Genomic DNA, 27,746 nt, shown 5'->3' on the forward strand with positions numbered 1-27,746 from the left:
TCTCTAAGGGGAGTAAAACATTCTAATCATTGATCAGATATTGCTATATTATCATCTACAGGGTTAGTTATTAAACTGTATGGTTTTAATTTAATAGCCTGGATTTCACATCTAATATTTTCAACTTTACCAATGGAAAAATTCATGAAATCTTTGCTGCTATGTAATGATTGTGTGCCTGTTTCTGTGGTGGTTTTATTCCTAGTTAATTTTGCTACCGTGTTGAATAGAAATCTTGAATTGTTTTTGTTATCTCCTATTACGGTGGAGAGATAAACTTTTCTAGCATCACTAAGAGATTTTCTAATGTTCTTTTGACTCTCCTTCCATGCTATTTGAAATACTACCAATTTGGTTTCACGCCATTTACGTTCTAATTGTCGAGTGGTCTGTTTTAAGGTACGCGTTTGATCATTATACCAGGGTGCTAGCTTTTTCTCTCTAATTATTTTTCTTTTGAGTGGAGCCACTCTGTCTAGCAGAGCGTTGACTCTAAGCATTCAGTCGCCTGATCGAGTTCCCAGGATCAGACGGTGATCCAAATCTAATAAATGTCTCTGGGAGGTTATTGCTGAAGCTCGGTGCAGTAGCTGACGTGAAAGCACGTTTTACGTGGTAGCGAGGCGAAGTGCAAATATTATGATCAATATGTATTATTGAACGAGATAATAAGATAATGGTCTGAGACAACTTCAGACTGCGGAAAAATTGCAATATTTTCTATATTTAATCCGTATGTTAGTATCAATTCAAGAGTGTGACCACCATTATGAGTAGGTCCTATTACATTCTGATTGACCCCTACTGAATCTAAAATGGACGCAACTACTGTTCTCAGAGGGTCTTCCGGGTTATCAAAATGAATATTAAAATCACTAACGATTAATGCTTTATCTACAGAAACAACCAGATTTCAGATAAAATTTGCAAATTCACTAAGGAATTCAGTATATGGCCCTGAGGGTCTGTAAATAATATTTAGCAGAATTGATTTATTTTTTGTGGCTACATATGTTATACTGGTGATGTGCATAACTGTATCCAGGAGGACTGGCTTCATTTAATGCTATGTACTCGTTTGGTTTAATCCAAGTTTCCGTTAAACACATTATGTTAAATTCCTGATCAGCGATGATTTCATTAACAGTAAGAGCCTTAGATGTAAGAGATCTAATATTTAATAGTCTTAGCTTCAGATCAAAGGTGCTGGATGTGCGTTCGGTATGATCTAATTTTATGTTAATTAGGTTACTAAAACAAACTTTCCGAATTTTCTATGTATTTGTATAGCTCGGGGAACAGACACAGTCTCTATAGAATGTACTCCAAGTGCTGAACAATTAATTGAATGTTGATTTTGATAAATGTTGTTATTGTTGGAAGATGTACTTATGGTAGGTAGTCACATGGTGTGTAGCGTCTTGGGCAGGTTGTCAGACAGTAGTTCCGCTCTGAGGCTACTGGGATGCAGGCCAGGTCAGCACGGAACAACCTAGAACGCTCCCAGAACAGATTCTAATTATTGACAAAGAGCAGATTCTGTTCATTACACCAAGAAATTAACCAGTCATTCAAAGCGAGAAGGCTACTGAACCTTTCAGCTTCACGTTTGTATGTGGGAAGAGGTCCAGAGATGATGATCTTCTTGGTGGGCTATCTGCCTCATACCATCTCGATCAGGCTGCAGAAGTCCCTTTTCAAAACCTCCGTCTGCCACAGCCTGATGTTGTTCACCCCCATGTGCAGCACGATCACTCCAATGCTCTTGTCCATCTTCAGGACCCTGGTACCTGCGCAGTGACATCAAGGACATGAGCACCAGAAAAACAGTGTGTTCGCACCTTACCCTTAGATGAAGCAATGTGGACGTCCCGCAAAATGGAGTCCCCGACGATCACAGTGTTTGGTCTGGTCTGACGGAGAGGGGCGAAGCGGTTCCTGGTTGGGATCTCGAACTCTGGGGGTGGTGGAGGGGGAGAGGTCCTCGCCCATGGTATGGCCCACTCCTTCCGCTGCTGGTGCACCCAAGGTCCATGGTGTGTTGGCATCGGCGTGATGGAGGCCTCGGCTGGATACGTCTTGGGTGCACGCTCCCTGCACAGAGAAACACATGGCATAGAGGGGCTAGGAGTGGTAATACCACGCTGCATGCTTACCTTGGATTTGTAGGGGGAAGCACAAGCTGTTTCCAGCACGGTTCTTCGCTCCTGCAGCTGGGCATGCTTGTCGAGTAGGCCGCAGATCTGTTTCTCCACGGCCTCCAGTTCCAACAGCACCATGTGCAGCTCGAGTGAGTCCTCATCTGCACTCAAAAGTGGAGAAACAACCGACAAATTTGCTTTTAAAACAGCAGAAAATAAGATAGATGTGAAATGTAAACAAGGCTAGCATTAAGGTGATGCTAGCGGGCTACAAGCTAGTCGGGGATGTTTGTAAGATCTGATGAAATCTTTTGTAAGATATTTGTATTTGTAAACCAATATTTTTTCAATAAATGTTTGCCTTTGTCTTTGGACACAACCCCCAAGCATGGTTCCAGGGGTGGGTCCCGGTAATGCTTATCAGGGCAGAGTACACTGGGTTTGTAAAAAAATACTTTTAATGGTGGTCTTTAGGATTATTTTTGTCTGACCTATCCACTCAGATCTGTTCACCAAGCAAGCTCCCAGTGGTACAGTCCTGAGTTTCACTGAAGAACACAAGTCACTCAAGAATACTATTATTCAAGGTGGTTATTCATTCATCTTCACGAACCACTTTATCCTATTCAGGGTTGTGGTGGATCCAGACCCTATCCAAGTATAGTGAAAGAAAATATGCATTCACAAGGCAAGTTCCAAGGTCACTTCCTTGGCTGAGCATCTGTTTTGGGTATCTATGTTGGCCCTATGTTAGATTTTGCTAACTTGGGTTTCTGTTCTGATTATTTGCCAATCATATAGCTAAGCTGATAGGCAAGCTGTTTAAAGAAAGGAACATCAGACATACGTGTAACTATGGTTGTGAATAAAATGTTGCGTAGTAATAGGTGAAATAGATTGTTAGAAGCAGCAGATCTAGTCCTGAAGATGAAAGCTGAAGTTCTGATCTATCATCTCATTCATCTTTTGATATCAAACCCAAATGTACAGTATGTTTGGTGTATAGTAAAAGCTAAAGAATTGGCTTTCCAATACTTTTGGATGGGACTGTATATTCTTAACATTCAAGACAAATTCTTAGATACAATATCATGGGAGGTCTCCTTAACTGTCTTTCTTACTTTTATATATTTTCAATAGTAGATAAACAGATATAAGTCCTATATAGCCAGTCTAAGGGGTTGTGTGGCTATTAATTTTTACTAGTTGAGCAATAGACCTAATTTTAAAAAGTAGTGGACTAATTCACTAGTTGTCTTTTTTCATAGTTAAAGCAAGAACTGATTAGTGCAGTGCACTTCATACAAATATACCGATATACAAATATACCTATACCTAAAGTTAAAAGATTCCATTAAAACAACAGAAAATAAAATAATACATACCTTCACAGCATAGACTTACATAATGTGTATGTCACGATCTCGCCTGCAGATGGCACTGCGGCGGTGATGTGCACGGAGAGCCGGAGGGCACACGCGTGCACAAACCAGAGCAAGCACACACTCGTGGATTGCGTATGAACTATGGAGACTTTGTTTATAATGGACATGTGCGTTTGTTTCTGTTCTGTCTCCTCCTTGTTTAGTCATTGGTTGGTTTTCGAGGGTGTGTATTAATTCTTACCAGCTGTCGGCGTTCAAGGTAAATTACATTTGTTATTTAAACCACTCGTGTTGTGGCACACCTCGCGCAGTATTATAACTGTATAGACTTCATGTATGTGTTAGCTACCTAGATGCGAAACAGTAGTGTTTCCATGTCCTGGTCTAATTTCATGTTTCATGCCTCGGTTCTGGATAAATGAACAGACGCCAAGTATATGTGAGCTACCTGGATGCTAGCGGTCGTGTTTTCGTGCCATGTGTTTGTTACATGTTTTGAACCTAGTCTCATGTTTAGTACCTTGATTATAGCTTTTCTTGTTTAGACCGTGATCCCTGTTTAAGTTCTGGTTGTAAATAAAGACATTTGTCTGCAATTGCTTCTGCATCGAGTCTGTATTGCAACAGTGCAGTTGACTATAGAAATAGTTTCATCTAGTTTGAAATATTACATTTAGACTGGTTTTGTTTTTCATCATCCTGCATACCTGTAATGCTTGCCTTGGTGTTCTTCAACCACCCCAACAAATCAACGTCCCCACAACGGTGAAAAAACTTTTTTTCTGAAGGCCTTATAGAAAACTCTTTAGATCTTGGCATGATGACACCACACACCACAATAACAAAGGGAACACAAGACACCAGATATGAGAGAGGATAAATAAGGCAGGTTCCACTTGCACTCCCTAAGCAGGTTCTGATCACTGGCACCCAATCTTGAACACCTGATTCTATGGATTTGAAGGTGTGATAAATTTAGGTGTGTACTTACTTTTTCCATGAGACTGATCTGTTTTGGTTTTTTTGTTAATTTAAATTGTGAAAATTACTACAAAATGTCAATTTTATGTTATTTGATAGAGTGTAAGAACTTTATTAATAGACCCTTTCAAAGAGGATCAAATGTTTGCTTGTAACATTTTTCAAACAAGTTCATGGGGTGTACTTAATTTTTCACATAACTATGTATGTATGTTTAAATAAATAAAAATAATAATAATAAATGTGTGTGTATATATATATATATATATATATATATATATATATATATTTGTTGATATATATATTGCCCATCTGGCATCAACAACCATGCCACGGTTAGTCACAAAGATCACACTTCTTCCTCATTCTGATGTTTAACGTCAACATTAACTGAAGCTCTTGACATGTATCTGCATGGTTTTATGCATTGTACTGCTGCCACATGATTAGCTGTTTGGATAACTGCACAAATATGTAGGTGTACAGATGTTCCTATTAAAGTGGAGGGCAAGTGTTTATATAAGGCTTATATTAGAAGTGATTGTATGTTTCAATAGAACATGTTGCCCCAGTGAATGAGTGAGTTTTAAGATTCCCTTCCATTAGGAAATGCAAAAATTAATGGAAATTAGTTACACTTGTGAATATTTGGTGGTTTATTGAGATAGATTGCTTTGTGAAATACTGCACAAGTTGGGTCATATACTCTTGAAATAGCTACTAGTATCGCTGAGACAATAATACCTTAATTGGTTTCACCTGCTACACATTAACAACCCACTTAAAAAAAAAAAGAAGAAAAAAAAGAAAAGAAAAAAAATACACATACAGCTGGTTGTCTTTTCTGTTTGTTCAAAAGGTTTATTTTCTTTGTTGTAAACAAGTAAACCTAATTTTAAAGGCTGAATCACAATACTGTGTTTTAAAGGGTCTTGACATTACTTTTGACATTTCCAGGTCAGTCAGATTAAGATCTGTCAGAAGATGAGCAAATCAGAAAAACCTCTGTCAACGCTATGGGGTAGGTGGCTTGGCTGTCTTTCTTTATTTTTAAACATTGCATGACTTTTCGGCAGGTTGCTTTTTTAGCCAAATCCTCTTGCTTTTAATTTAGGGTGTGAACTAAATGATTCAAACAAGCAAGAGTCTTTCAAGACTGATGACACAAATCATCAGCACCAGCTTGCATTAAGAACGGTAAGTTCCATAACTATAACATGGGCTAGTTTACTTGTGTTCATATAGTCAAATGAAAAGTATATTCTTTCAAATCTCTCAGATGTGCTTGGGCCATACTGTGAAAGATGAGTTTAACATTGTTGAATTAGTTTCTGGGGAGGGTGACAATGCCAAATGTGTACCAATTGCAACTCTACATGCCAAGTCAATGCCTACAGTAAGTGAATTCTTCCTTTTCTTCTGTTCTTCTGTTAATGAAACCTTTGAATTGATATTTCTCATCAATGTTGGTCAGGTCAACTTGTCTGGCTTAGACTTGCATCCGCCTGTGACCTTTAGGCTGAAGCATGGCTCAGGCCCTGTATTTGTTGGTGCAGAACATGTAGCCTGTGAGTTTACACTGACCTAATTTAACTTTTCAATTTCAAAAAAGGCATTGTACAGTAGCAATGAACAAATACTCTTCTAGTGGAAGACTATTCAGATGACGAAATGGATGATGAGATGGAGGAGGAGGTAGAAGAAGAGGAGGAAGATATTGAAGAGTCACCTGTGAAGAAAGTCATAAAAGATGGTGGTGGAAAAGTAAGGCCAAACTTCAAATTACCTTAATTTCATTTATTCAAGTTGCTTCAGTATTCTGACAGCAGTCTGAATGTTCTTTTTCAAGAGAAAGAAGCCAGAAAAGGGGGAAGATGAGGGGTAAGCTCTAGAGCTCTTTTCTGTATTAAATAACAACTTTAGCATGCTGCTTTCCCACTAAACATCTAAATTTGTGTGTGTAAAATAGTGAAGCATCCGAAGGTGAAAATAATCCCCCTAAAAAGGTAAGACTAAAGTGATTTTGATCTTACTTATCTAAAATTTAAGTTGACAATTTAACAGCTGTTCTTTCCCCAGGGAAAAGGAAGGGGCAGAAAGCCAATGGCTGCAAAGGTTTGACCAAACAGGAAGGAATGATGAAATGATACCAGCTGAACTAATTAATTCAAAGCAAACTATTCTGAAGCAATTGTAAAGCCTTTTGGGGTATAGATTTTGAAATGCTTACACTTGCCTTGCATTGCAACTATATCTTGGCTTTTAGTAATAAAATTGCAAAAGAAAAGTTTCCCATTTGTCAGCTGGGAAGGGACTGTATTAAATAAACCTATACTGTTTGTATTGAGTGAGGTGGTTGACTTGTGTTCTTGTTTCAAAGTGCAGTGTTGGTAATCTGAAGCAAGTTCCATTTTTAACATAAAGGAGTGATTGTTGAATTAGTTTTTTTGTTTGTGTGTGGGGTTTTTTTAAATTAAAAAAATATTTATGTACCACAACTGAGTTTGTGTTGCATTCACTCGTTTTTAAATTTTAGTGGAAAGAAGTGTGTATACATACATGAGATGCACCGATGTATCAGCTAATAGTTTAAAAACATCTGATCAAGGCCGATTTATATTGTCAATCAAGAGTGTGGGGAAAACGCATAGATTTCGTGCTGTGTGTAAAGATGATATCTCTTGTGTGGAATGATGACAAATCTGTAGTTTGTAATCTCTGCACTGCTAAAACTTTACACAGGAAGTGAGTGGCAGTGAAGTGGGAGTTTTGGCATAGTAAAAAAAATTTTTTTTTTTTTTTTTTTTTTTTCTCTCTCTCTCTTTCCCCGGCACTTCCCCTCACCCTCGCACTGAATTAAAGTGCCAGTACCCCCTTGAAAGATTTAAATGAAGATGGGTTGACAAAGTATATATTACACAGAAATATTTGTAGAGTAGTATATTTCATATCCAATTAATAAATATAAGTTTATATATTACCAGTTTGAGGTTCAATGAAGTAGAAATGCTTTTGTTTGTGGTGAGTGAATGTGAGCCTACCAGGAGGGGTTTTTTGTTTTTTTTAGAATAAAGCAATCTTACTTTAACACATTAAATTCTGAAGGTTAATGTTTAATTTGAGTAATGTGTTTTCTGTTTGAGACCAGTTACTGTGAAACAACTTGTTGAAATGGAGAGTAGTTTTATTAGCATTTCTTTGAGTTATTTTAAATTCATTATTAATTTATGAGAAGGCATGAAAGGCAGAACTATCGGTATCATGCTGGATAATTGGTTATCTGTATCAGCTGAGAAATTTAGTATTGGTGCATCTCCTAATATAAATATATGTATGTCTATATAAAATTGTGCGTGTGTTTTTAAACATGAATAAAAATAAAGGTTAGTTTTGGGCCTGACCAATATATGTATCAGTAATTACTGCTAATGTGGATAACTACCATGAGTGTTGCTGTAAAAGACAATATGGAAACTGAACAACTGTAAGGTTTCCAAATGCTGCAATTTAAGAATTCCTTTTTTTTTTTTTTTTTTTTTTTTTTTTTTTTGGTCAATGCTAATCCAAAATCTGCCATGGCTTATCTTTCATGCAGACTAAATACAGTTCCAGAGTATATGCTTCATTTTGCCAAATCAATTATTTATGAAACTAACAAGTTGATCATTTTAAATTATTTTATGAAATGATTTTGCTGCTGGTTATTGAATATATACAACATTGTTTCATTTAAATCATTTATTATTAATGTGTACAGAGTAGAATGTGCAGCATGTTCATTGTGATTCCACATTCAGCAATGTGGGTGACTGCATGCTGGGTAGAATGAGTACTTCTTGTGCCTTTTCTCACATGTAAAAGAACATTTTTAGCAACTAATGACTGAAACTAGTCAAGTCAATTTTGATTCAATTGAAGAATTTATTTCCACACTGCCTCTTAGAATTTGTAATAAAATGTCCTCATCCAATTCCTTAAGTTCAGTCAACCTCTGCTTTCTTCAGATACTTTTTCATCACTGAATTTACATCTCCCTCACTTCCTTCGGCCTCCAGCCTCTTTTCTTGTGGACCAATCCAGTGCTGAGTGCCTTCAGAATCAGAAGAGTCTGAATCGGAGTCCTTGCACAATGACCTGGAGGGTGGCAGTTCTCCAAAGTGCACACTTAGGGTGCGACGCTGACCCCCTCTGGAGCTGCTACTTGCTAAGCTGCTTATTGATTGTGATCTACGGATAGCTGGGACAAAGTCTGAGTTGGTGTCCCCTAAATCACTTCCAACCGTCACTTTGTCAGTTTCAGGATTTCCTAAAAGACGCCGATTCTGAAAGACAAGTGGCTCTGACCCAAGTAGGGCCTCACCACCACCTTCAGCAGTCAGACCCCTGAACAGCTGATGGCGGACTGGATGATGGGTGCCTAGGCCAGGCAAGGTTTTGGCACCAGGGTCCCCCTCCAGTTCCTCTGGAATAGAGAGTTTGGAGATTTTCACAGAAGACAGCATGGATGTGGCTGAAGGGACTGATGGCATGGATTCAGACAGGGAGCGCAGGCTGGAAGCATGGGTCAGCAGAGGGCTGGGCACTTTAAGGATGCCTGGATGCATTGCTTCCTCCAGGCCCTCATTTGTGTCTGGCAAGAGGGTGAAGGCTCGGCGACGCAGGCTAGAGGCTGCTGTGGGCTGGTAAATGGGTAGTGACACTGTACTGCCCTCATCCACCTCTGAACTTTTGTCCCACCCAGTCCGCTTTTTACGTAAGCCCTCCAACAGCTCAGATAATGCAGTTGAGGATGATGCCCTGGGCAGAATTCTAGCACTTCTAGCAAGATCATCCTCCAATTCCTGAGAACATGATCTGGTAAAGTAGAAATGGAAGAAGTCCATTGTTATTTATTAAATACTAACAATACAATAAAATAAAATAAAATAAAAAATAATGGGTCTAAAGTAATTACCTGAAGCTGTAGGTGCTCATTGTGTCTGTGACTGACTGGGGGCCAGATGTGTTTCCAGTATAGGAAGAGACTCCAACCCCATAATCCTTGTGACCACCATGTGGCACCCCCAGCCACTGCTGAATGCCCCTACAAGAGTCCTCTGTGCCAATACTGGAGTGCACGCTGGATGTGTTGTCCCTGCCACAAGAACATAGTGTTGTTTAGAGCATTTTATTTTAAAAACCCTCTACTTTTGCATTGTCAAACACAGGAGCTGGTAATTCACAAACCCAGTAACAATCATTCATCAGCCACATGTGCACCAGCATACACATGTTGGCAAGACTGAAAGATTTAGATATTGCCTTTGATATCCTCAGTAATACACAGCTGTACATGTGTATTAAGTGAACCATGGGCTCATTAGTAGAGACTCCTTGTCTCTGAAGCACCATCAATATTGGAAGTCTCTCTGCATGACTTGCTGATTGAAGAGCAGCTTCAATAGTGTTGTGCAAAAAATAAAACATGGTCTCAATGCCTGCCAATATCCACAGATCCTGGGGGTTCACATTTAAGTGGACAACACCATTACAATGTTTTTCAATTGCTGTGATAAATAAATGTGCCATTCAAATAAGCAGTGCCAACCTGGCTTTATCATGGCACTTTGGCTTGGCTTTATACAGTATGCCCAAGTGGCATGTAAATACAAAGATAATGTGTTTCCACATCCACTGCCTTAGGACAAACAAGCAAATAAAAAACATTCTAGCAGCATTTAGCAGAATTCAAACTTCATTCACACAATGCAAATATGTAAACATACATACATATATATGGTTTTTAGATGGCTAGTGGAGCTTTCAGGATACAATGAGATTCAAACCCATGGAACCTTTATGACCAAAAAGGTAGTAACTACTAAGTCCTGCTAGAACATGGTAACTGTGCAAAGTGCTGCCATCTGCTGCAATGCTGTTGGATAGTTCTATGACATTTACATTTTTTGGTTATGGGAAATTAAATCTTACCCTCTGTGAAGCCTGCATCTGACTGGTTAAATATAACATGGTGGCCATAATAATTTATGTTCATTTGATGCCACGTTGGTATAATTCTGAATTACAGGTGAGGACAGTAGTGTGAATGTTTTGTAATTAAGTTATCCAGTAAACATCTTAATAGTTATTTTTGGAAGTAAAAGAATAAGTGTTGTCTGATTATAGCCTATCAGCTACAAAGAACTTTCATCAATCATCTAGCCTACCATATAACATAGCTAACATTATCATTACTTAATCAACAATTTCTATTATCTAGGAAGATAATTTTGTTGTTTTGTCCAAGGGAGATAAAAAAAAGTATTGAACATGCTAAGAAAAAGCAGTTCTCCAAGGCAAGGCAAGGAACCAGCTGAAATACATAAGTAATTATACCTCCTATCTATGCAAATTAATATCAGCTGGGTTTGTAAATTGATGGTATATACAAGGGCTTTTCGTTACCAAAATGTCACACAAGAAACATCTCATGATGGGTAAAAGCAAAGAGCTCTGCCAAGACCTTCACAATCTTATTGATGGAATCGGATAGAGACGCATTTCCAAACTTCTGAATCCTCCAGTAAGCAACATTGGGGCCATTATATGTAAGTGGAAGCAACATCACTCTGTCATCAACCAGAGCCAAGGACCACTTGGACACAGCAGGTGTCATCATCACAGAGAAAACAATAGGCAATGCACTCCATTGCTCACACACACCCCGCAAGACTCCATTACTAAAGAAAAGGTATGACAACGCTCATATAAAGATTGCTACAACTCATTTGGACAAGCCTATGAAATACTGGGAGAGCAAAATTTAACTTTTTTGGCTGTCATACTACAGACCATGTTTGGAGAAGAAATGGCACTGCACATCACCCATCAAACATTATACCAACAGTGAAGTTTGGAGGTGGAAGCATCATGGTGTGGGGCTGTTTTTCATTGCATGGTACTGGCAGACTTCATATAATTAAAAGAATGATGAATTTAACCGAAGGTTCTTGAGAAGAATCTGCTGCCATCCACCAGTATGATGAAGATAAGACATGGGTGGACCTTCCAGCATGACAATGATCCAAAGCATACAGCAAAGGAAACTCTCAATTGGTTTTCAGAGGGAAAAAATCAAGGCATTAGAATGGCCCAGTCAATCGCCTGACTTGAATCCAACTGAACAAGATTTAAAGACAATATGTTTAGAAGAATGGGCCAAAATCACACCTGAATATTGCGGCTGATTAATTTCTTCATACAGGAAGCATCTTGAAGCTGTCATTACAAACAAAGGCTTCTCCACTAAGTATTAAATAAATTTCAATTAGCGTGTTCAATACTTTTTTCCTGTGTCATTACACTTTAGTACACATAACTTCATTTATGGATTTTAATGTTGTGAATTCTTTATATTTCCAGATTTTTTGAGTTAATATCAAAAACGTCAAAATTTCATGTGAACAGCTTCATTGGAAATATATTTACTGAAAAAAATGTTGATGCGTCCAATACTTATTTCCCCCACTGTAAAAATTAATTGAAAAACAATCAGAAACATTTTAAGGAAAAATAAAAAAGTTATGTTATAAAAAAATTTGATAAGGTGCACACCCTTTGATAATTGGGGATGTGACTGTGTTCAGAATGAACCAATCACATTCAATCTCATGTTAAAAAGTAATTATCATACAGCCGTCATCAGTGTAATCAATGAAATTCAGGGTATGATTACTCCCAAATAAAGACCAGCTGTCTCTTTAGGATTTTCTTGACATATCCTTGGCTTCATCTGACTTCTGAAGCCATGGTCTGCAAAGTGCTTACAAAGCATGTACAGTATCGCACTTTTGATCAGGAGAGGGGTATAAAAGAATTTCCAAACATTAGATTCCTCACATGTCTGGGCTATGGAGTAAGGTGTCTACACAGAAGCCCTTTCTCACAAAAAAGCATCCAAGCTCAACTAATCACCCCAAACCATGTGACAAAATGTATTATGGTCTGATGAGACTAATTCCAAAAGGCATGTATAGTGCAGCATGGTGGTGGCAGCAGCATAATGCTTTAGGACTGCTTTTATTCAGCCAGAACTGGAGCTTTAATCAAGGTGGAGAGAATCATGAATAGCTAAAAATGAATCATGAATAGCTACCAGTTGATTTTAGTACAAAACCTTTCACCTTAAATGTAGGAACAGATCTGATATGATTTAGCTTAGTTTAATTCTTTTACTTCACAAAAACCTGCCATTTGAACAGGGATGTGTAGACCTTTTATATCCACTGTAATAAATATAGAACTATTGTAATCACACCCACTCACCTCTTATTGCACTAATACTGAAGTATTCAATGCAAAAGTTCTGATTATGAACACAAGAAAGACCCTCTACTTAACATGCATCCATCCATCTTCTATACAGCTTATCCTACAGGGTCGCGAGGAACCTGGAGCCTATCCCAGGGAGCATCGGGCACAAGGTGGGGTACACTCTGCACATGGTGCCAATCCATCGCAAGGCACAATCACTGACACTTTGGACATGCCAATCATGTCTTTGGGGGAGGAAACCGGAGTACCCGGAGGAAATCCCTGCAGCAGGGGGAGAACATGCAAGCTCCGCACACAAAGGGCAGTGGCGGGAATCGAATTCCCAACCTTGGTGGTCTGAGGTGAACGTGTTAACCACTAAACCACCGTGTGCCATTTAAGATGCATCATGAAATAAAATTTGAAAAAGTATTTGCCTACATGGTGGAGGGATGTGGAAGATTTATTTTTATTTAGCCCATAGCTTTTGTGTTACAGTTATTGCTCATAATAAATATGCATTGTTCTCAATTATTGCTCTTTAGAAAGAACATTCAGGGCAAAAGATATGTAAAACTGATCATTTATCTTAATGATATCTTTTGCCATCCATTCCTGCATTGTTTTTTACAGGATAAAAATATCCTGTTAATAAAAAAAAGTTAATACTACTATGAAAAAGCTTTTGGGAAACTGGGGCAAGCATAGTTATACTAGGGTCTTTCTATAAAGGAAAAATAGTTATTATGTGTAGAGCAACTGCTGCTGTATGCTGCTAAAAGGTAAAGCATAGCGTCAGCCGACCACCAGCAGGCTTTCAGATTAAGTTAATCCAACAAAATCCTGTATCCCAGAACCCACATTCATGGCATCAGACCAACACACAAAACAGGACAGGGAAGAGGATAGAAGAGCAAAGGAATGCATACATTTCTCTCTTTCTGGAGATGGACTCCACAGCAGTCTGGACACTGTGTAGCAGAGAGAGAGAGAGAGAGAGAGCAGTGTCAGAGCAGGTAAAAGAGAAGAGAGTCTCTAAATATGAGAAAAGCATGACAAAACAAGAGATTAAGATTCAAGTAGGTTCATGCTGACCTAAAGAAGAAATAAGTTTCACAATATTTCCTATTAGTAAAGGAAAAGCCCTATTTCCATCACAGTAACTACAGAAACTCTAGGAAGGTCATACCTTTCTGTGTCACTTTCATCACTTGACTCAACCTCCTCCAGGGCAGCCTGTAGATCAGCGATACGTCGGATTGATGTCTCCAGATCAGCTTGTAGTGTTTGACGCACTGCACTAAGCTCCTCCACTTGCATTTCCTCAGAAAAGGCCAAGAAATAAATTTTCCATCATTTTTTCATACTTACTTATATATTCTATGTAAATCAAGCAGATAATGACAATTATTATTATTATTATTTTTTAATTGCACCTCATTTCAACCTAAAAATAACTTGTTTAATGATTTATTAAATAAAGCTTGGTTTTTGGCTTATACCACAATATTTACAGTAGAAGACAGTAGTAATATAATTTGATAATTTTCTTTATTCATTCTCCAACTCTGGCTCTAAGCTCCTGACCAGATGCTATCTGCCTATGATTAATTTCTATTGTCTCCTCAAGGTTATTGATACAAGAAGTCTCTTTCCACTTCTCACATCTCCATGACAACTGCACCCCCACCAGTGGCCTCTCCCTTTCCTTCTTCAATAACCTGGAGAGCATCACAATGTGTGTATGTCTGTGTATGTGGTTGATAGCAAATATATGATTACATATACTTGCAGTATATTAGCACTTCAAAAACAATGCATTTCATTCCCACTAATTGTGAATTTACTAAGCATCAATAGACATGCATCTAATTTTTTTCATTGCTGAATCTCCTCCTAGCCTTAACACAGAAGTCAAATTATATTACATACAGCCAGCTGTTTTACAGTATGAATACCTCCATCCTCATGTTTATGAATATGTAATTTTTTCTCTCTCAAGGGTTCAATATCATCATAGCCATAATAATTTTCCCAGCCAACATGCAGTATAGAGAGACATATAGTGTACAAAAAGACAGAAGAAGATGCCAACATTTGTCTTAAGGCCACCTGTGTCTGATAGTTCAAAGTGAAGGTTGGTATTTGAACACATCATTGACTGAATGACTGAAAATTCTGGAATCCAGAATAAGTCAAAATATATTCACTTTAATGTAAAATTCACTTAAAGGTGTCTAGACAAAAATGCCAGTTTTAAATAAATGTCTTTTAACCCTTAAATGTATACGTGTTTCACCAATCATTATTACATATAATACAATAATAAAATACAACATATTTCATTATACTTTCACATTTTATTTGTCATTAAACTGATGCAAAAAATATATACACACCGTTAAAATTACGCAAAAATTATAAAATTATAATTCATGAGCTAAAATAGTGAAAGATTGTAGTATTTTCATTCAACTGTTTCAGTAACCATAACAAAATTAAAATCATTACAATATTTAATATTTTCGTAATTAAAGTCATTTTATCATGTATAATTGTCATGGTTGAAAACAATATTATCAAGTATTATTATGATAGACAAATGTGGCACCTTCTGAGCTTCACCCGGTAAATTCAGCATCTGGCTCATATTCAGGATCTGGATCATTTGATACGTTACTCTCAATAGGCTACTATCATGTTCATAATCATCAAAATTGATATTTTGTCCTCTGACAGCTTCATCATCAGATCCACCATCAAACGACACTAATATTTGATTAGAAAATTGTTCTGCATAAATCGCTGAGCCATGTCAAGTTTTGTAACTTTTATGTCTGGGGTAATTATGTTTGACACATTACATCATCATTGTTTACCGAACATTTCCACCTTGAGGAATAAAAGTGAATTGCACTTATTGAGCGATGAAAGATTCAGTACTGTTGTGCAGAAAAATATACTTACACTATTACATACCTCGGGTCAGTAGTGATCCTATAAACTTTTTACAATAAATTAATTAGAAAACAGATATTATTTGACAATTTTTTTTCTTGTTATATATAAATAGATTGAGGAATACTAAGAAGGTGAAAGTCTAATATGAAAAAATTAAGGAGGGGGGAGGGTACTGGATGACATCCTGGATCGCTTCCAAACCAAGGTGTGTGTTTAAGGGTTAATACAGAACTCTGTCATAATGATTACATTCCTTTGCATAACATCTACCACACTGAGGGAGGTTAAACACAAGTATTTTCTGGATTCAAATATTTTTATTCAGCATTTTTTTTTTTTTTTGGTAACATTTAGTGTTCTGCTCCTATTTTGGCAGCGTCAATAAAATATCTGTTTCAAGGAAAAACTGTGTTGACCCAGGTTCAAACAGGAGAAAAAAATCAAATAATGTGGAGCACCAACATCTAACCAATATGCCTGTCAGTTTTGAAAACTCCCCCTCTTGCACTAACATTCAATCATTTTTTGTATTTGCATGTGTTTTGGGGGATGTGACTTTGGAGACAAAATATGTATTAGTTTTTAACTGCTACCTCCAGCTAATCTTCACAAAAATTGCTGACTATACAGTGCCCTCCACTAATATTGGCACCCTTGGTAAATATGAGCAAAGAAGGCTGTGAAAATTTGTCTTTATTTTTACATTTTTATCTTTAAAAAAAAAAAAATCTTTGTTAAATATACTGTAGGAGTGCAACAACTATTGGCACCCTTTTAGTCAATACTTTGTGCTACATCACTTTGCCAAGATAACAACTCTGTAATGCCTGATGAGGTTGGAGAATACATGGCAAGGGATCTGAGATTATTACATTTACATTTTGCATTTGGCAGATGCCCTTATCCAGAGTGACTTACATTTATATATCTTTTATATATATATATATATATATATATATATATATATATATATATATATATATATATACATATATAGCAGTCGAGGGTTAAGGGGCTTGCTCAAGGGCCCAACAGTGGCAGCTTGGCGGTGCTGAGGTTTGAACTCATGACCTTCCAATTTCAAAGTCCACACTGGTGGACTCTCCTCCTCAGTTTACCCCACATGTTTTTATGGGTTTTAAGTAAGGGGACTGGAATGGCCATGGCAGGACCTTGATTTTGTTGTCAGTAAACTATTTTTGTGTTGACTTTGATCTATCTTTTGGATCAGATTGTTGATAAGTTTCATAGCATTGTCTATGTGTCTCAATTCTGAAGGTCTCTAGTTTGTGTCACGATGTACTGGAACCAAATTATTTTGTGTTCGTGGAATGTGTTGTTTTGAGGATTCCTAATCACCCTGCCTTTCGCCCTAACTCGCTCTCTCACTCAGTTCTTCTTCTTCCTCTTATTGTTATCTGGTAGACTAGACATCTTTAGTTCTTGTATCACTCGAACCTATGTAATAGTGTAACATGTAATAAATGTTCTGATTTTATCTGTGACTTGTTCCAATTGAGATAGATAGATAATAATAATAATAAACTTTATTTTATAAAGCACCTTTAAAAGCAGCTTCTCAATGCACTGTACACAAAATAAACAGTACACAGAAAAGTAAAACATATAAAAGTTAATAAGAATAACAACGTTAATAATAATAATTTGGGATGCACAAGTACTTACATTTGGGTACTTGCCGATACCAAATATCGATATGAGTACTTCACACTTTTTGGAATGCCCCACGTCTGAAGCATGTCATCAAACGCACCTGCTATGGCTTGGCCAGTGTGCGAACCCCTAAACTGCGTTGCTTGTAAAACAATTCTCTGGGGAGTAAAATCCTCATCAATCCACTGTGCTGTTAAACTTATAAGAGACATTGGGCTGACACTGCTAGACCACATATCAGTGGTGAAGTCATGCAGCTTTGGTAATGCGGTATCTGTAATGTGGTGACGGCTGGGAGTCTCATACTTTGGCTCAAGTACACCAAGAAGACGACGAAATCCTGTATTATCTACAACTGACAACGGTTGGTCATCAAGAGCAATGAACTGGGTAAGAGCTTCTGTTATTTTTACTGCCTGTGGGTTGTCTCTGGACATTTTCTCTCGCTTCTCCAGCATTTGCTGGAAAGTTGGTTGTTGCTGTTTCCCACTGCTAACATTAGCAAACTCTTTGCACTCTGCGTTATGTTTGTTCTTTAGATGTTTAGTCAAATTGCTTGTGTTAAATGAGCTATTTTTTACCCCTCCTCTTGACAGTTTAGCAGAGCATAGTTTGCAGTCTACTCTACTTTTATCATGATCACTTATCTTAAAATATCTCCAAATTGCTGACATTGCTCCTCTTCCGACTACCTGTTCAACTGACGAGAGGTTAGGCTATGTCACGTTGTCATAAAGTGGTATTGGTGCGGTTGTATCGGGGTAGTTTTACAAGTACGAGTACATGAGCACAGTATCGGGCCAACACCCGAGTACTGGTATCGGTATCGGTGCATCCATAATAATAATAATAATAAAAGTAGACATCAACACGCAAATGCAAGTTTTAAAAAGTATGTCTTAAGTTGAGCTATAAAAATGCCAAAAGTCTGAGCTTCCCTGAGTTCAGGAGGAAGAGATTTCCAAAGGGAAGGAGCATAGACAGAAAAAGCTCTGTCACCCATAGATTTTAAGCGCATTTGTGGAATAGTTAAGAGATTACACTGTGAGGAGCACAGTCTGCGATTGGGGGTATAAGGGATTAATAAACCAGATAAGTAATGAGGAGCCAAGCCATGTAATGCGTTCGTATGTCAACATCATGATCTTAAAATAGACATGGAACCTGACTTGGAGCCAGTGCAAGGACTCCAAAACAGGAGTAATATGTTCACATTTCCTGGTTCCCATCAGGATCCTGGAGGCAGAGTTTTGTACATATTGCAGTTTGTTGACTGTGGATTTAGAAACGGCATTACAGTAATCCAACTGAGTGACAACAAATGAATTTATCAGCTTTTCAGCCACAGAAAAGTTTAGCATAGGGTGCAGTCTAGCTATATTTCTGAGGTGAAAAAAGAATGCTTTAACAGTGCTCTGACCAAAAGAATCAAATGTAAGGCTGGTAGCGAAAATTACTCCAAGGTTCCTCATCTTACTTTGAGTGTCTAGAACAGAGCCATCAACAAGGATAGATAGATACGTACCATGGGTGCGTAGAAAAACAAACACAACAACACCATATATATAAACCATCATAAATAATCACAGGCATAGAGGGGAGAAGGGAACAAAAAGAAAACATCAGGATCATACAACAAATGCCCGAGCATAAGATGGCATCACAATGGCTGATTACCAATGGTGGAGAAATTTATCATCACACCATGTACTAAAATGTGCTATGGAGCATTGATAGTCCAAAAAAAGGAATCATTGTCCTTATTAAGCAATGCAAGAATGGCAGTATCATCTGCATATTTAAAGTAATGAGTGGTGGTGACTGGACTCTGACGGTCATTTTTATAGTGAATATAGAGAAGTGGACTAAGTACACACCCTGAGGGGCGCCTGTGTTGAGAACAATAATGGGCGATAATGCATTGTCCACCTTTACCACTTGTGGTTTTTATAAATCCAGTAAACTAGTGGTGATGGAACTTGCAGACACTACAGTTTCTTGATTAGCTGATGACAGTGAATTGAGTTAAAGGCGGAGCTAAAGTCAGAAAAGAAGTCTGGCATAAAAACCAGGAATATCCAGGTGTTGAAGAAGACAGTGCAAGGGACAAGCCACTGCATCCTCTGTACCTCTCTTCTACTTATATGCAAATTGGAGGCAATCCAAAAAGGGTGAAACATATGGAAGCATAATGTTTTGAACCATTTTCTCAAAGCATTTCATTATGATCGACGTTAATGATACTGGCCTGTAGTGATTTAACTCTGTTGGATGAGGTTTTTTGGGAACAGGAATAAAAACTGATGTTTTCCATGTGACTGGTATTGTTGAAGTACAAAGTGATCGAAGAAAAGGAGAATGAAGATTGGGGGTTAATTCCAGAGTGCAATTTTTCAAGACCCGACCTGGAGTTCCACCTGGCCCGGGAGCCTTATTCAGTTTTCACCTAATTAGCTGGAAATCGAAATCCTGCTTAGTTGGAAGGGACTCCTAATCCAGCTCTTGTGAAGGCAAAGAATCCAAAAGGCTATCACACTCTGCTGAAAAATCAGAAGCATCAAAATGGGCATAGAAATTATTAAGATTAGCAGCAATGGTGGTGGGATCTGGTACAGAAACAGTCTGTTTAACGGCTTGTCCAGTAAGAGACCTGACTCGCTGAAAAGCCTGTTTGGTGTTCATATTTGCAAAGTCATGCTCCAATTTGTTTTTATACTTCTTTTTAGCCTTAAATATTTCAGTTTTGATGTCCTGGTGTCTGATTTTGAGACCAGCAAAGTCCTTCTGCTTAAAGGCAAGTTTTCTCTTGTGGAAAAGAGATTTTATCAATGAGTTGATCCATGGTTTTGAATCTGGGGATGTTCTGGTAGTCTTTACCGGTATCAAGGAATCCATACAGAATTTAATGTAATCAGTAATAACTGAAGTCTGCTCATCAAGCTCTCCCTCAAAGACTTCCCACTCTGTACATGCAAAGCAGCCTTGAAGGCATGCAATAGCATCCTCCAACCATTGAGGAACGCTGTGTATTACCGGCCTGCATTGTTTCATCCGTTGTTTGTAAACAGGAAGTAAATGGATAACATTATAATCCACTAATCCTAGCAGTGGGAGAGCTCTAGCTTTATAGGCTTCCGGGATATTACTGTAACACAAATCTATAGTTTTATTAAATCTTGTTGGTACATCTACATATTGATTGAAGGCTGGCAATGCGTAATCAAGCCGACAGCTGTTCAAGTCACCAAGAAGTAGTACTGGAGCATCGGGGTATTTTCTGAGCATAGTCTGTGTATTATGTACCATCTGCTCAGCCGCTGCCTTGACGTTAGCGGTTGGTGGAACAAAAACACAGCTAAGCACAACAGTTGAGAACTCCCTGGGGAGGTAAAAGGCACAGGCGGACAGGGTGAGCAGTTCCATGTCCGGATTAAAAGATTTCCCATATACTTTGATGTTAGTACACCACCGCAAGTCGATGTACATGCATACTTTGATGTTAGTACACCACCGCAAGTCGATGTACATGCACACCCCACCTTCCCGCTCTTTCCCCGAATTACTGGTTCTGTCTGCCCGAAAGATTTCAAAACCGTCCAGGCTAACCTCGGTATCCGGGACAGACTCATCCAGCCAGGACTCTGTCAAAGCGAGAACACATGCCTCCCTGAACGATACATCCATGACACATTTCAAATGCAACAAGTCCATTTTGTTTTTCAGTAAATTAACATTTGAAAGGACGATTGAGGGTAGTGGAGGTTTAAAAGGATGCCTTCTAAGTCTGCAACGCACCCCTCCTCGCTTTCCTCTTTTCCTCTTTAAGCCAGATGTTAATGCTATATCCAGCGGAATGATAATAGATTGGTTCAGTTGGCAGTGGATAGAGTTATGAAGGAGTAGAAGTTCATCCTATGAATAGATGAGTCTATGCCCCACTCTGACATCATTTAATTGAATTCTCCAAGCAGGGCAGTCACTAACAATCTATGTAATTATAAAAAATAATCCAAATCCAACTTGTCCAATTTCCCATGATGTTTCAGCCGTAGATAAACAACAAACAGACAACAAACGAACAAAGACACAACACAATAACCGTGCCGTCACAGCTAACGCATGCACTGAGTCCTCCTTTTTTGGCGCAGAGCCCTCCTTTATTTATCATGTGGTCAGGGGTTCAAGCCACAGCACTGCCAAGCTGCCACTGTTGGGCCCTTGAGCAAGGCTGTTAACCCTCTCTGCTCCAAGGGCGCTGTATCATGGCTGATACTCTGACTGTATGCCTGTATCACTCTGACCACAACTTCCTAACATGCTGGAGTATACGAAGAAAGGAATTTCACTGTATATGTGTATGTGACCAATAAAGACTCATTATTTCTCAATGTTTCTGTGTGTATATATACTATGCTTTCTGTGTCATTAAACTAAGGAGCTTTCACTGAACGATGGTGTCGGTGTGACTTCTTCTTGGGACCAGACGAGAGGAAATCAGCCATAGCATGGTTCAAATTCTGGTTCTGTGTCTGGTATTGGACAAAGAATTTAACAGTTTCCTGTGTCAGAAGCGGGGATATCTGGACGGAGGTAAGTGAATTATTTTAATTCTTTCTACCCCAGTGTAGATATCTGGATAAATCTTGAAGTATTGGTTGAAATATCACATTTTGATTCACAGTGATTTAATGAATACAGTGTCTTAGAGATGCTGTGCATACGTGATTAAACAAATTCTATAACTACTTCAAAAGAAACTACATAGGTTGAAATATCACACTGTTTTAGTCCACTGTGCTTCCACAGGTGTTACTTACCATGTGATTGGACAAAGCATCTGATACCCGTTATCTGATTGAACATTATAACCAACACTGTCTGATATCTCTATGATTTTTAAATTATAAGATATGGCTGGAAATGGTCAGTCTAGGATCACACCAAATCAGTGGCTGTATGACTAGGGTAAAGGCATTTTTGTGCAGCTTTTCATCGATAGTTTAGCAGCCTGGACAGAATGTCAGCCTCACTTCCATCCTTACCCTCATGATGGAACTTTTGATGAGGCGCATTTACTTGCAGCAGAGTTGTGTGTTTATGAGAGTTGGGGAAATCCTAGGTGGCATTATGAATACATGAAACGTCTGGGTTATGCATGTAACCCTGTTCCCTGAGAAGGGAACGAGACATTGCGTTTAGCATAACAGTATGGGAGCGCCTCTCACACGCGACCGGCATCTGAAGCTTGTGTAAAATCATGCCCATTTATAGGCCTGTCATGATCAGTGACATGGTAATCAAGTGCATCGCATGATATAAGTATGGCACCTGTGAACCGCGCCATCAACCTCTATTATCTGAAGCGAAGACGCAATTCACAGGCCTGCCCTGGTATGACAAAGCTACTCAACATCTTGTTCCCTTCTCAGAGAACAGGGTTACATCCCCTTTCAAGGGGAACTTGACGTTGTGTTTAGCATAACCGTATGGGAACGTGAATACCCACTCCGTCATACCAAGGGTACGGCCTGTTCAAGAAGACCCAAGCCCGAGGGTCACTGCAAGACATTCGAGCCCAGGGTGGAATGAATATTCAGGCTGTAATAATGAATGAATGTGTGTGGCGTAGACAACCCTGTAGCAGCACACACATCCTGTAAGGATACCCCTTTGGACAAAGCCTTCGAGGAGGCGACCGCCCCAGTGGAATGAGTCCTTATGCTCAGAGGCGTAGCAAGACCGCACACTTCATAAGCAATAGAGATTGCTTCCACTATCCAATTAGAGATGCGCTGCTTTGACACAGCATCACCTCTACTGTCGCCGCCAAAGCAGACCAGCAGCTGCTCCGACTTACGCCACTGGCCGGACTGGTGGACGTAAGTACAGAAAGCCCTTACTGGACACAGCAGGTGCATCCTCTCGTGTCCTGTGTGAGGAACAGAGGAGGGCAGAAAGCCTGCAACACCACAGGGTGGGCAGCCGATGTAGGCATTTTAGGAATATAATCCGGCATAGGATACAGGAAGGCCTTGGCTAATCCAGGGGCAAAGTCAAGGCAGGAAGGGGCAACAGAGAGAGCTTGTAGATCTCCTACTCGCTTGAGAAAAAGCTTCTCAGAAGCTTCTCAGAGGCTGACTCTAAGGGCTCAAATGGGGCACCTGACAGACCTTCCAGGACCACAGAAAGGTCCCAGGAAGGTATGCGCAGCCTGCAGATGGGCCTCAGCCACCTGACACCACACATGGCCCTCGAAGTTAGAGGATTTTGCCCCACAGAGGCTCCATCAACAGGGGCGTGGCTGGCCAAAATGGCGGCCATGTAAACCCTGATTGTAGAAGGAGCCCACCCCGCTGAGAAACGTTCTTGTAAGAACTCCAGAACTGTAGCTATTGCACAGTTCATTGGGTCTACAGTGGATCCCTGCGGATTGGAATCTCCCAAGGAGTGCCATCTAGCAGGGATATTATCTCTGAGAACCATATTCAAGCTGGCCAATAAGGGTATTGGCGAACTCTTGCTAGAACTTGTGTGAGCAGAGCGATCGGGGGAAAAGCATACAGATGTGACCTCGGCCACATGTGCACCATGGTGTCCAGTCCTAATCGTGCGGGAGGAGTGAGGGCGAACCACAGCGGGCCGTGTGTTGTCTACTCGGAGGCAAACACATGCAGTCCTGCTTGGCCAAACCTCCGCCATATGGACTCCACCACTTGTGGATGGAGTCACCAATTCCTGGGCCTCAGCCCCTGCCTCAACAGGATGTCTGCCCCATATTCCCAGAATATACATTGCACTCACTGGCAAACTTTCCCTCTGCCCAGAGAAGAATTAATTGCTGCTGCCTGAACAGGGGGCGTGGACATAATCCTCCCTGGTGGTCAATATATGAGACCACCGCTGTGTTGTCTGTAAAAACATAGTGTGGGAAACTCTCTATTCTCTATTCCCTTAGATATGTATAAGTATGTTTTGGTTATAGTTTAATTTCTGTCTTATGGACTTTCCAGACCTGTCTAATGTGCATGTCCCAGTAAACATGTCATCATAGGAACTTCCTATTTTCTCCTAGCGAACATATACCATATATTATCAAAACCTGTTGAACTTCTCTATCTGGCCTAAGATTTTTTTCGTGTACGTGGCAGACAGTTTAACTGCCATATTATTTCCACACAGCATTACGTCTACGCCCGGCTATCTGTACCCCTGTATGTTATTCTACAATAAAGCAGAAGTCTCTCTGAAATGCTCTGAGTGTCAGTGTGTTCATTTAGATTCTCCAGGCCTGCATACGCTCAGTCATAAACCACATGCGCTAAGTCTTCTTTCAAGTGAACGAACCAAGAGGCTGTAAGGGTGATGGAGGAAAGTCAAAGATAAAGCTGTTAATTGCTTTATCGCAACACATGGTGTCCTCTCAATTGTGGAAGAAGGAATTTCAGTGCTAGAAATATGTTTTCACATTTCTAGGCAATTTATATACCACTCCAGATGAGGGCCGCTCCAGAGACTGTGAACTGGACAGCTGTCTAAGACCATGCTCCAGCCTGTGAGGGAGGTGTCTGTCATTACCATCTTGCGCTAAGGAGACACCCCTAGAGTGTGACCCAAGGCTAGAAACCAGGGACACTCAAATTCTCAGAGCACGTAGGCATCGCCGTGTGACACTGATTACTCGAAACCCCAAACTTCTCAGCCACCACTGAACTGTCTCCTGTGCAATAGGCCCATAAGCTCAATAGTCTCCCAAGTTCCAGCTTTATCTTGCTCAATGCTGATAGGATTGAGCCTATGCATGTTGGGGATAGAAACGCCCTAATCGTAGTAGAATCCTTATAACCACTAGAAAAGTTGTCCACTACACTGGGGAAAGCATACTTTTCTGAGGTTCAACCTGAGCCCCAAGCTCTTCATATGGGTGAGAACAACATCTCGATGTTGAACCGCCAGTTCCCTGGATCGTGCTAGAATTAACCAGTCATCGAGGTAGTTCAGTACATGGATGCCCAGGAGTCACAATGGAGCCAGAATGACATCCATGCACTTTGTGAAGGTGCGAGGGGATAAAGCTAGCAATATTTCTATGTGGAAATATGCACCTTTTAGATCTATCGTCACAAACCAGTCCTCAAACTGAATCTGTTTAACGATAAGTTTGGGCATCAGCATCTTGAACCTGTATGTACAAAGGATACAGTTCAGATGACGCAGATCTAAAATTGGCCGCATACTCCTCTATTTTTTGCGGACCGGGAAATAACGGCTGTAAAAACCTCCCTCCCTCAGGGAAAGGGGTACATGTTCTATGGCCCCTTTGTCCAAGAGGGATTTTAATTCCTGGCCTAACGTCAGGCTCTGGTCTGTGCTGACTACTGTGGTGAGCACACCTCTGAACCGGGGGGGGGTCAAGCTCTAAACTGGACCCGGTAACACTTTTCTACGGTAGACAGAACCCATGGAGGCACATTTGGCAGTAGTTTCCACACTGCCATACGGTCTTTTAGTGACATTAACTATTCCACATTCTATTGGAGGGAAAGCATCAGATTTTCGTTGCCCTTTGACAGCTGACCAGAGAACACTGAAAACTTGGGACAGCCTTGGCTAGGGGAGGCCCTACAGTAGCACTGGGGGCTAACTCCCCTAACAACCTCATGTCCCCTGATACATCCCTCCACGGCCCCTCGGGTCCGCTCTTCTTTGTCTGCTTGGCCTTTATGACCATTTTCAGATCACCCCTTTTGGCTTTCCATAGCGGAAGGAGGAGTCGCGACGCAAGCTCCAAAATCCAGCGGAAAGCCGGACCCGGAAGACAGAGCAAGAGATAGAGCAGCGCTCGTCTCTGGCTCATCTTCCAGATCCATAAGAAATCCCCCAGACCTGAGACAGCTAGCTGCCTCGGCAGCGGCTAGCCCAGATCCGTGAGGCTCTGAAACCCAACTCACTTCAGCTTCCGAGAAGAGCACGAGTCGCGAGCGGAGCTGCTTAATGTAAGCATTACCATGTGCAGCCTCTTGAGGCTGCCATCGCAGGCTCCACCCCCTAGACACTTCACCCAGAAAGTGTGCACTATTTCCCGTGATGAAACGGGAGCAAGCCATAACACACTTCCTGAATTCTCTCACTCATATTTTTCTCTCTCGCTCGTTCCTTTTTTTCTTCTCTTTTTTTTTAAAGGGATAGAAAAGTTCAGAGATTTTGAGAAAGATAGAGAGGAAATGAAGCGTCTTTTTGTTTCTTTACACAAACAACCGACATGCAGTCTTTTGCTGAACATAATAAGGCTGATGGCGCGGTTCACAGGTGCCATATTTATATCACACGACGTGCTTAATTACCATGTCACCTGATCATGGCAGGCCTATAAATAGGCATGATTTTACACAAGCTTCAGATGCCGGTCGCACGCGAGAGGGTTTCCCATACTGTTATGCTAAACACAATGTCGAGTTCCCTTTGAAAGGGGTCGTGCTTTATCCGCATGGAAAGATAGTAAAACCCAATAGGATGGTTAACACTCCGATAAAAGAAAAAAGGGTAAATCCGTGAAGTTGTCTAACAAAGAAAGAGCCGAAAAGGTACAAACAGTCAAATTAGTAATGACATCTAGCTCGATGCCTAGTGTGCCTAGATATGCTCAGACTAGATATGCTCAGTTAACGGGTTCAGATTTTCGCTGTATTTTGTTAAAGGTCCTTGGGCATGACGTTACCAAGCAACTTTTAATCGCAGGCATTCCCACACTGGGCTTAACCCATGATATTCTCCAGGGCACAGGTCAAGCAAGTAGACAGTTTGAATATGCCTGGACCTACCTGGATCATCTCGCTAACATTTATGCTGAGTTATGCACATTTTTGCAGCAAAGAACTCAAGGGAAATGGGATATTTCACATGTGGCTAACACTGAACAGCATCCCCATGAATCCCCTAGCTTGTTTCTAATTCGCTTCCAGAGTAAATGGGAAAACAAGTCACGTTTGCATTTAACTGTAGAATATTCCATTTTATTTATAAACACTTGCCTAAACAATATGCGCATCGAGTGCGCTCAACCCATTAGAATTTTGACAAAATCTGCAAAGAATGACAGCTCGAGATGTCACCACGTGCATCAGGGAAATGGAATCCGCCAGGGCTTTTGAAGCCTCTGTCAAACAAAAAATTAAACCTGTGATAGTCTCTATTAATGCCAACGAAGGATCCTTGCACCCCTCATGCCAACATAAACAATACGAGAGGCAGATGGCCAGGTAATTGTCATTACTGTCATTCTCCGTGTCACTGGGAAAGGGAATTCCGTAAAAAG

At 40.0% G+C, this 27,746-nt stretch overlaps 2 protein-coding genes across 4 annotated transcripts in view; one reads left to right on the forward strand and one right to left on the reverse strand.

The window, feature by feature from the left end:
- The first annotated feature begins 2,554 nt into the window (after window positions 1-2,554).
- npm2b (nucleophosmin/nucleoplasmin, 2b) lies at window positions 2,555-8,093 on the forward strand. Its single transcript, XM_053645904.1, has 6 exons — window positions 2,555-2,571; window positions 3,576-3,693; window positions 5,465-5,528; window positions 5,622-5,704; window positions 5,787-6,075; window positions 6,156-8,093. Exons 1-6 carry the CDS (start codon window positions 2,555-2,557, stop codon window positions 6,296-6,298), a joined length of 714 nt encoding a protein of 237 aa, XP_053501879.1. The 3' UTR covers window positions 6,299-8,093.
- The window catches only part of LOC128620580 (unconventional myosin-XVIIIb), a 117,887-nt gene continuing 98,211 nt past the window's right edge, over window positions 8,071-27,746 (reverse strand). For 2 of the 3 annotated variants that reach the window (XM_053645742.1, XM_053645741.1), the window contains exons 40-43: window positions 13,989-14,122; window positions 13,729-13,770; window positions 9,462-9,641; window positions 8,071-9,361 (exon numbers count right to left, since the gene is read on the reverse strand). In XM_053645742.1, coding sequence (XP_053501717.1) covers window positions 8,488-9,361; window positions 9,462-9,641; window positions 13,729-13,770; window positions 13,989-14,122 — 1,230 coding nt within the window. In that variant the 3' untranslated portion in view covers window positions 8,071-8,487. Of the gene's footprint in view, window positions 9,362-9,461; window positions 9,642-13,728; window positions 13,771-13,988; window positions 14,123-19,396; window positions 21,076-27,746 lie in introns of those variants that run through there. The other variant, XM_053645744.1, reaches the window with a different exon arrangement.

This window comes from Ictalurus furcatus, chromosome 16 (genome assembly GCF_023375685.1).
Source record: "Ictalurus furcatus strain D&B chromosome 16, Billie_1.0, whole genome shotgun sequence".
NCBI classification, from domain to species: domain Eukaryota; kingdom Metazoa; phylum Chordata; class Actinopteri; order Siluriformes; family Ictaluridae; genus Ictalurus; species Ictalurus furcatus.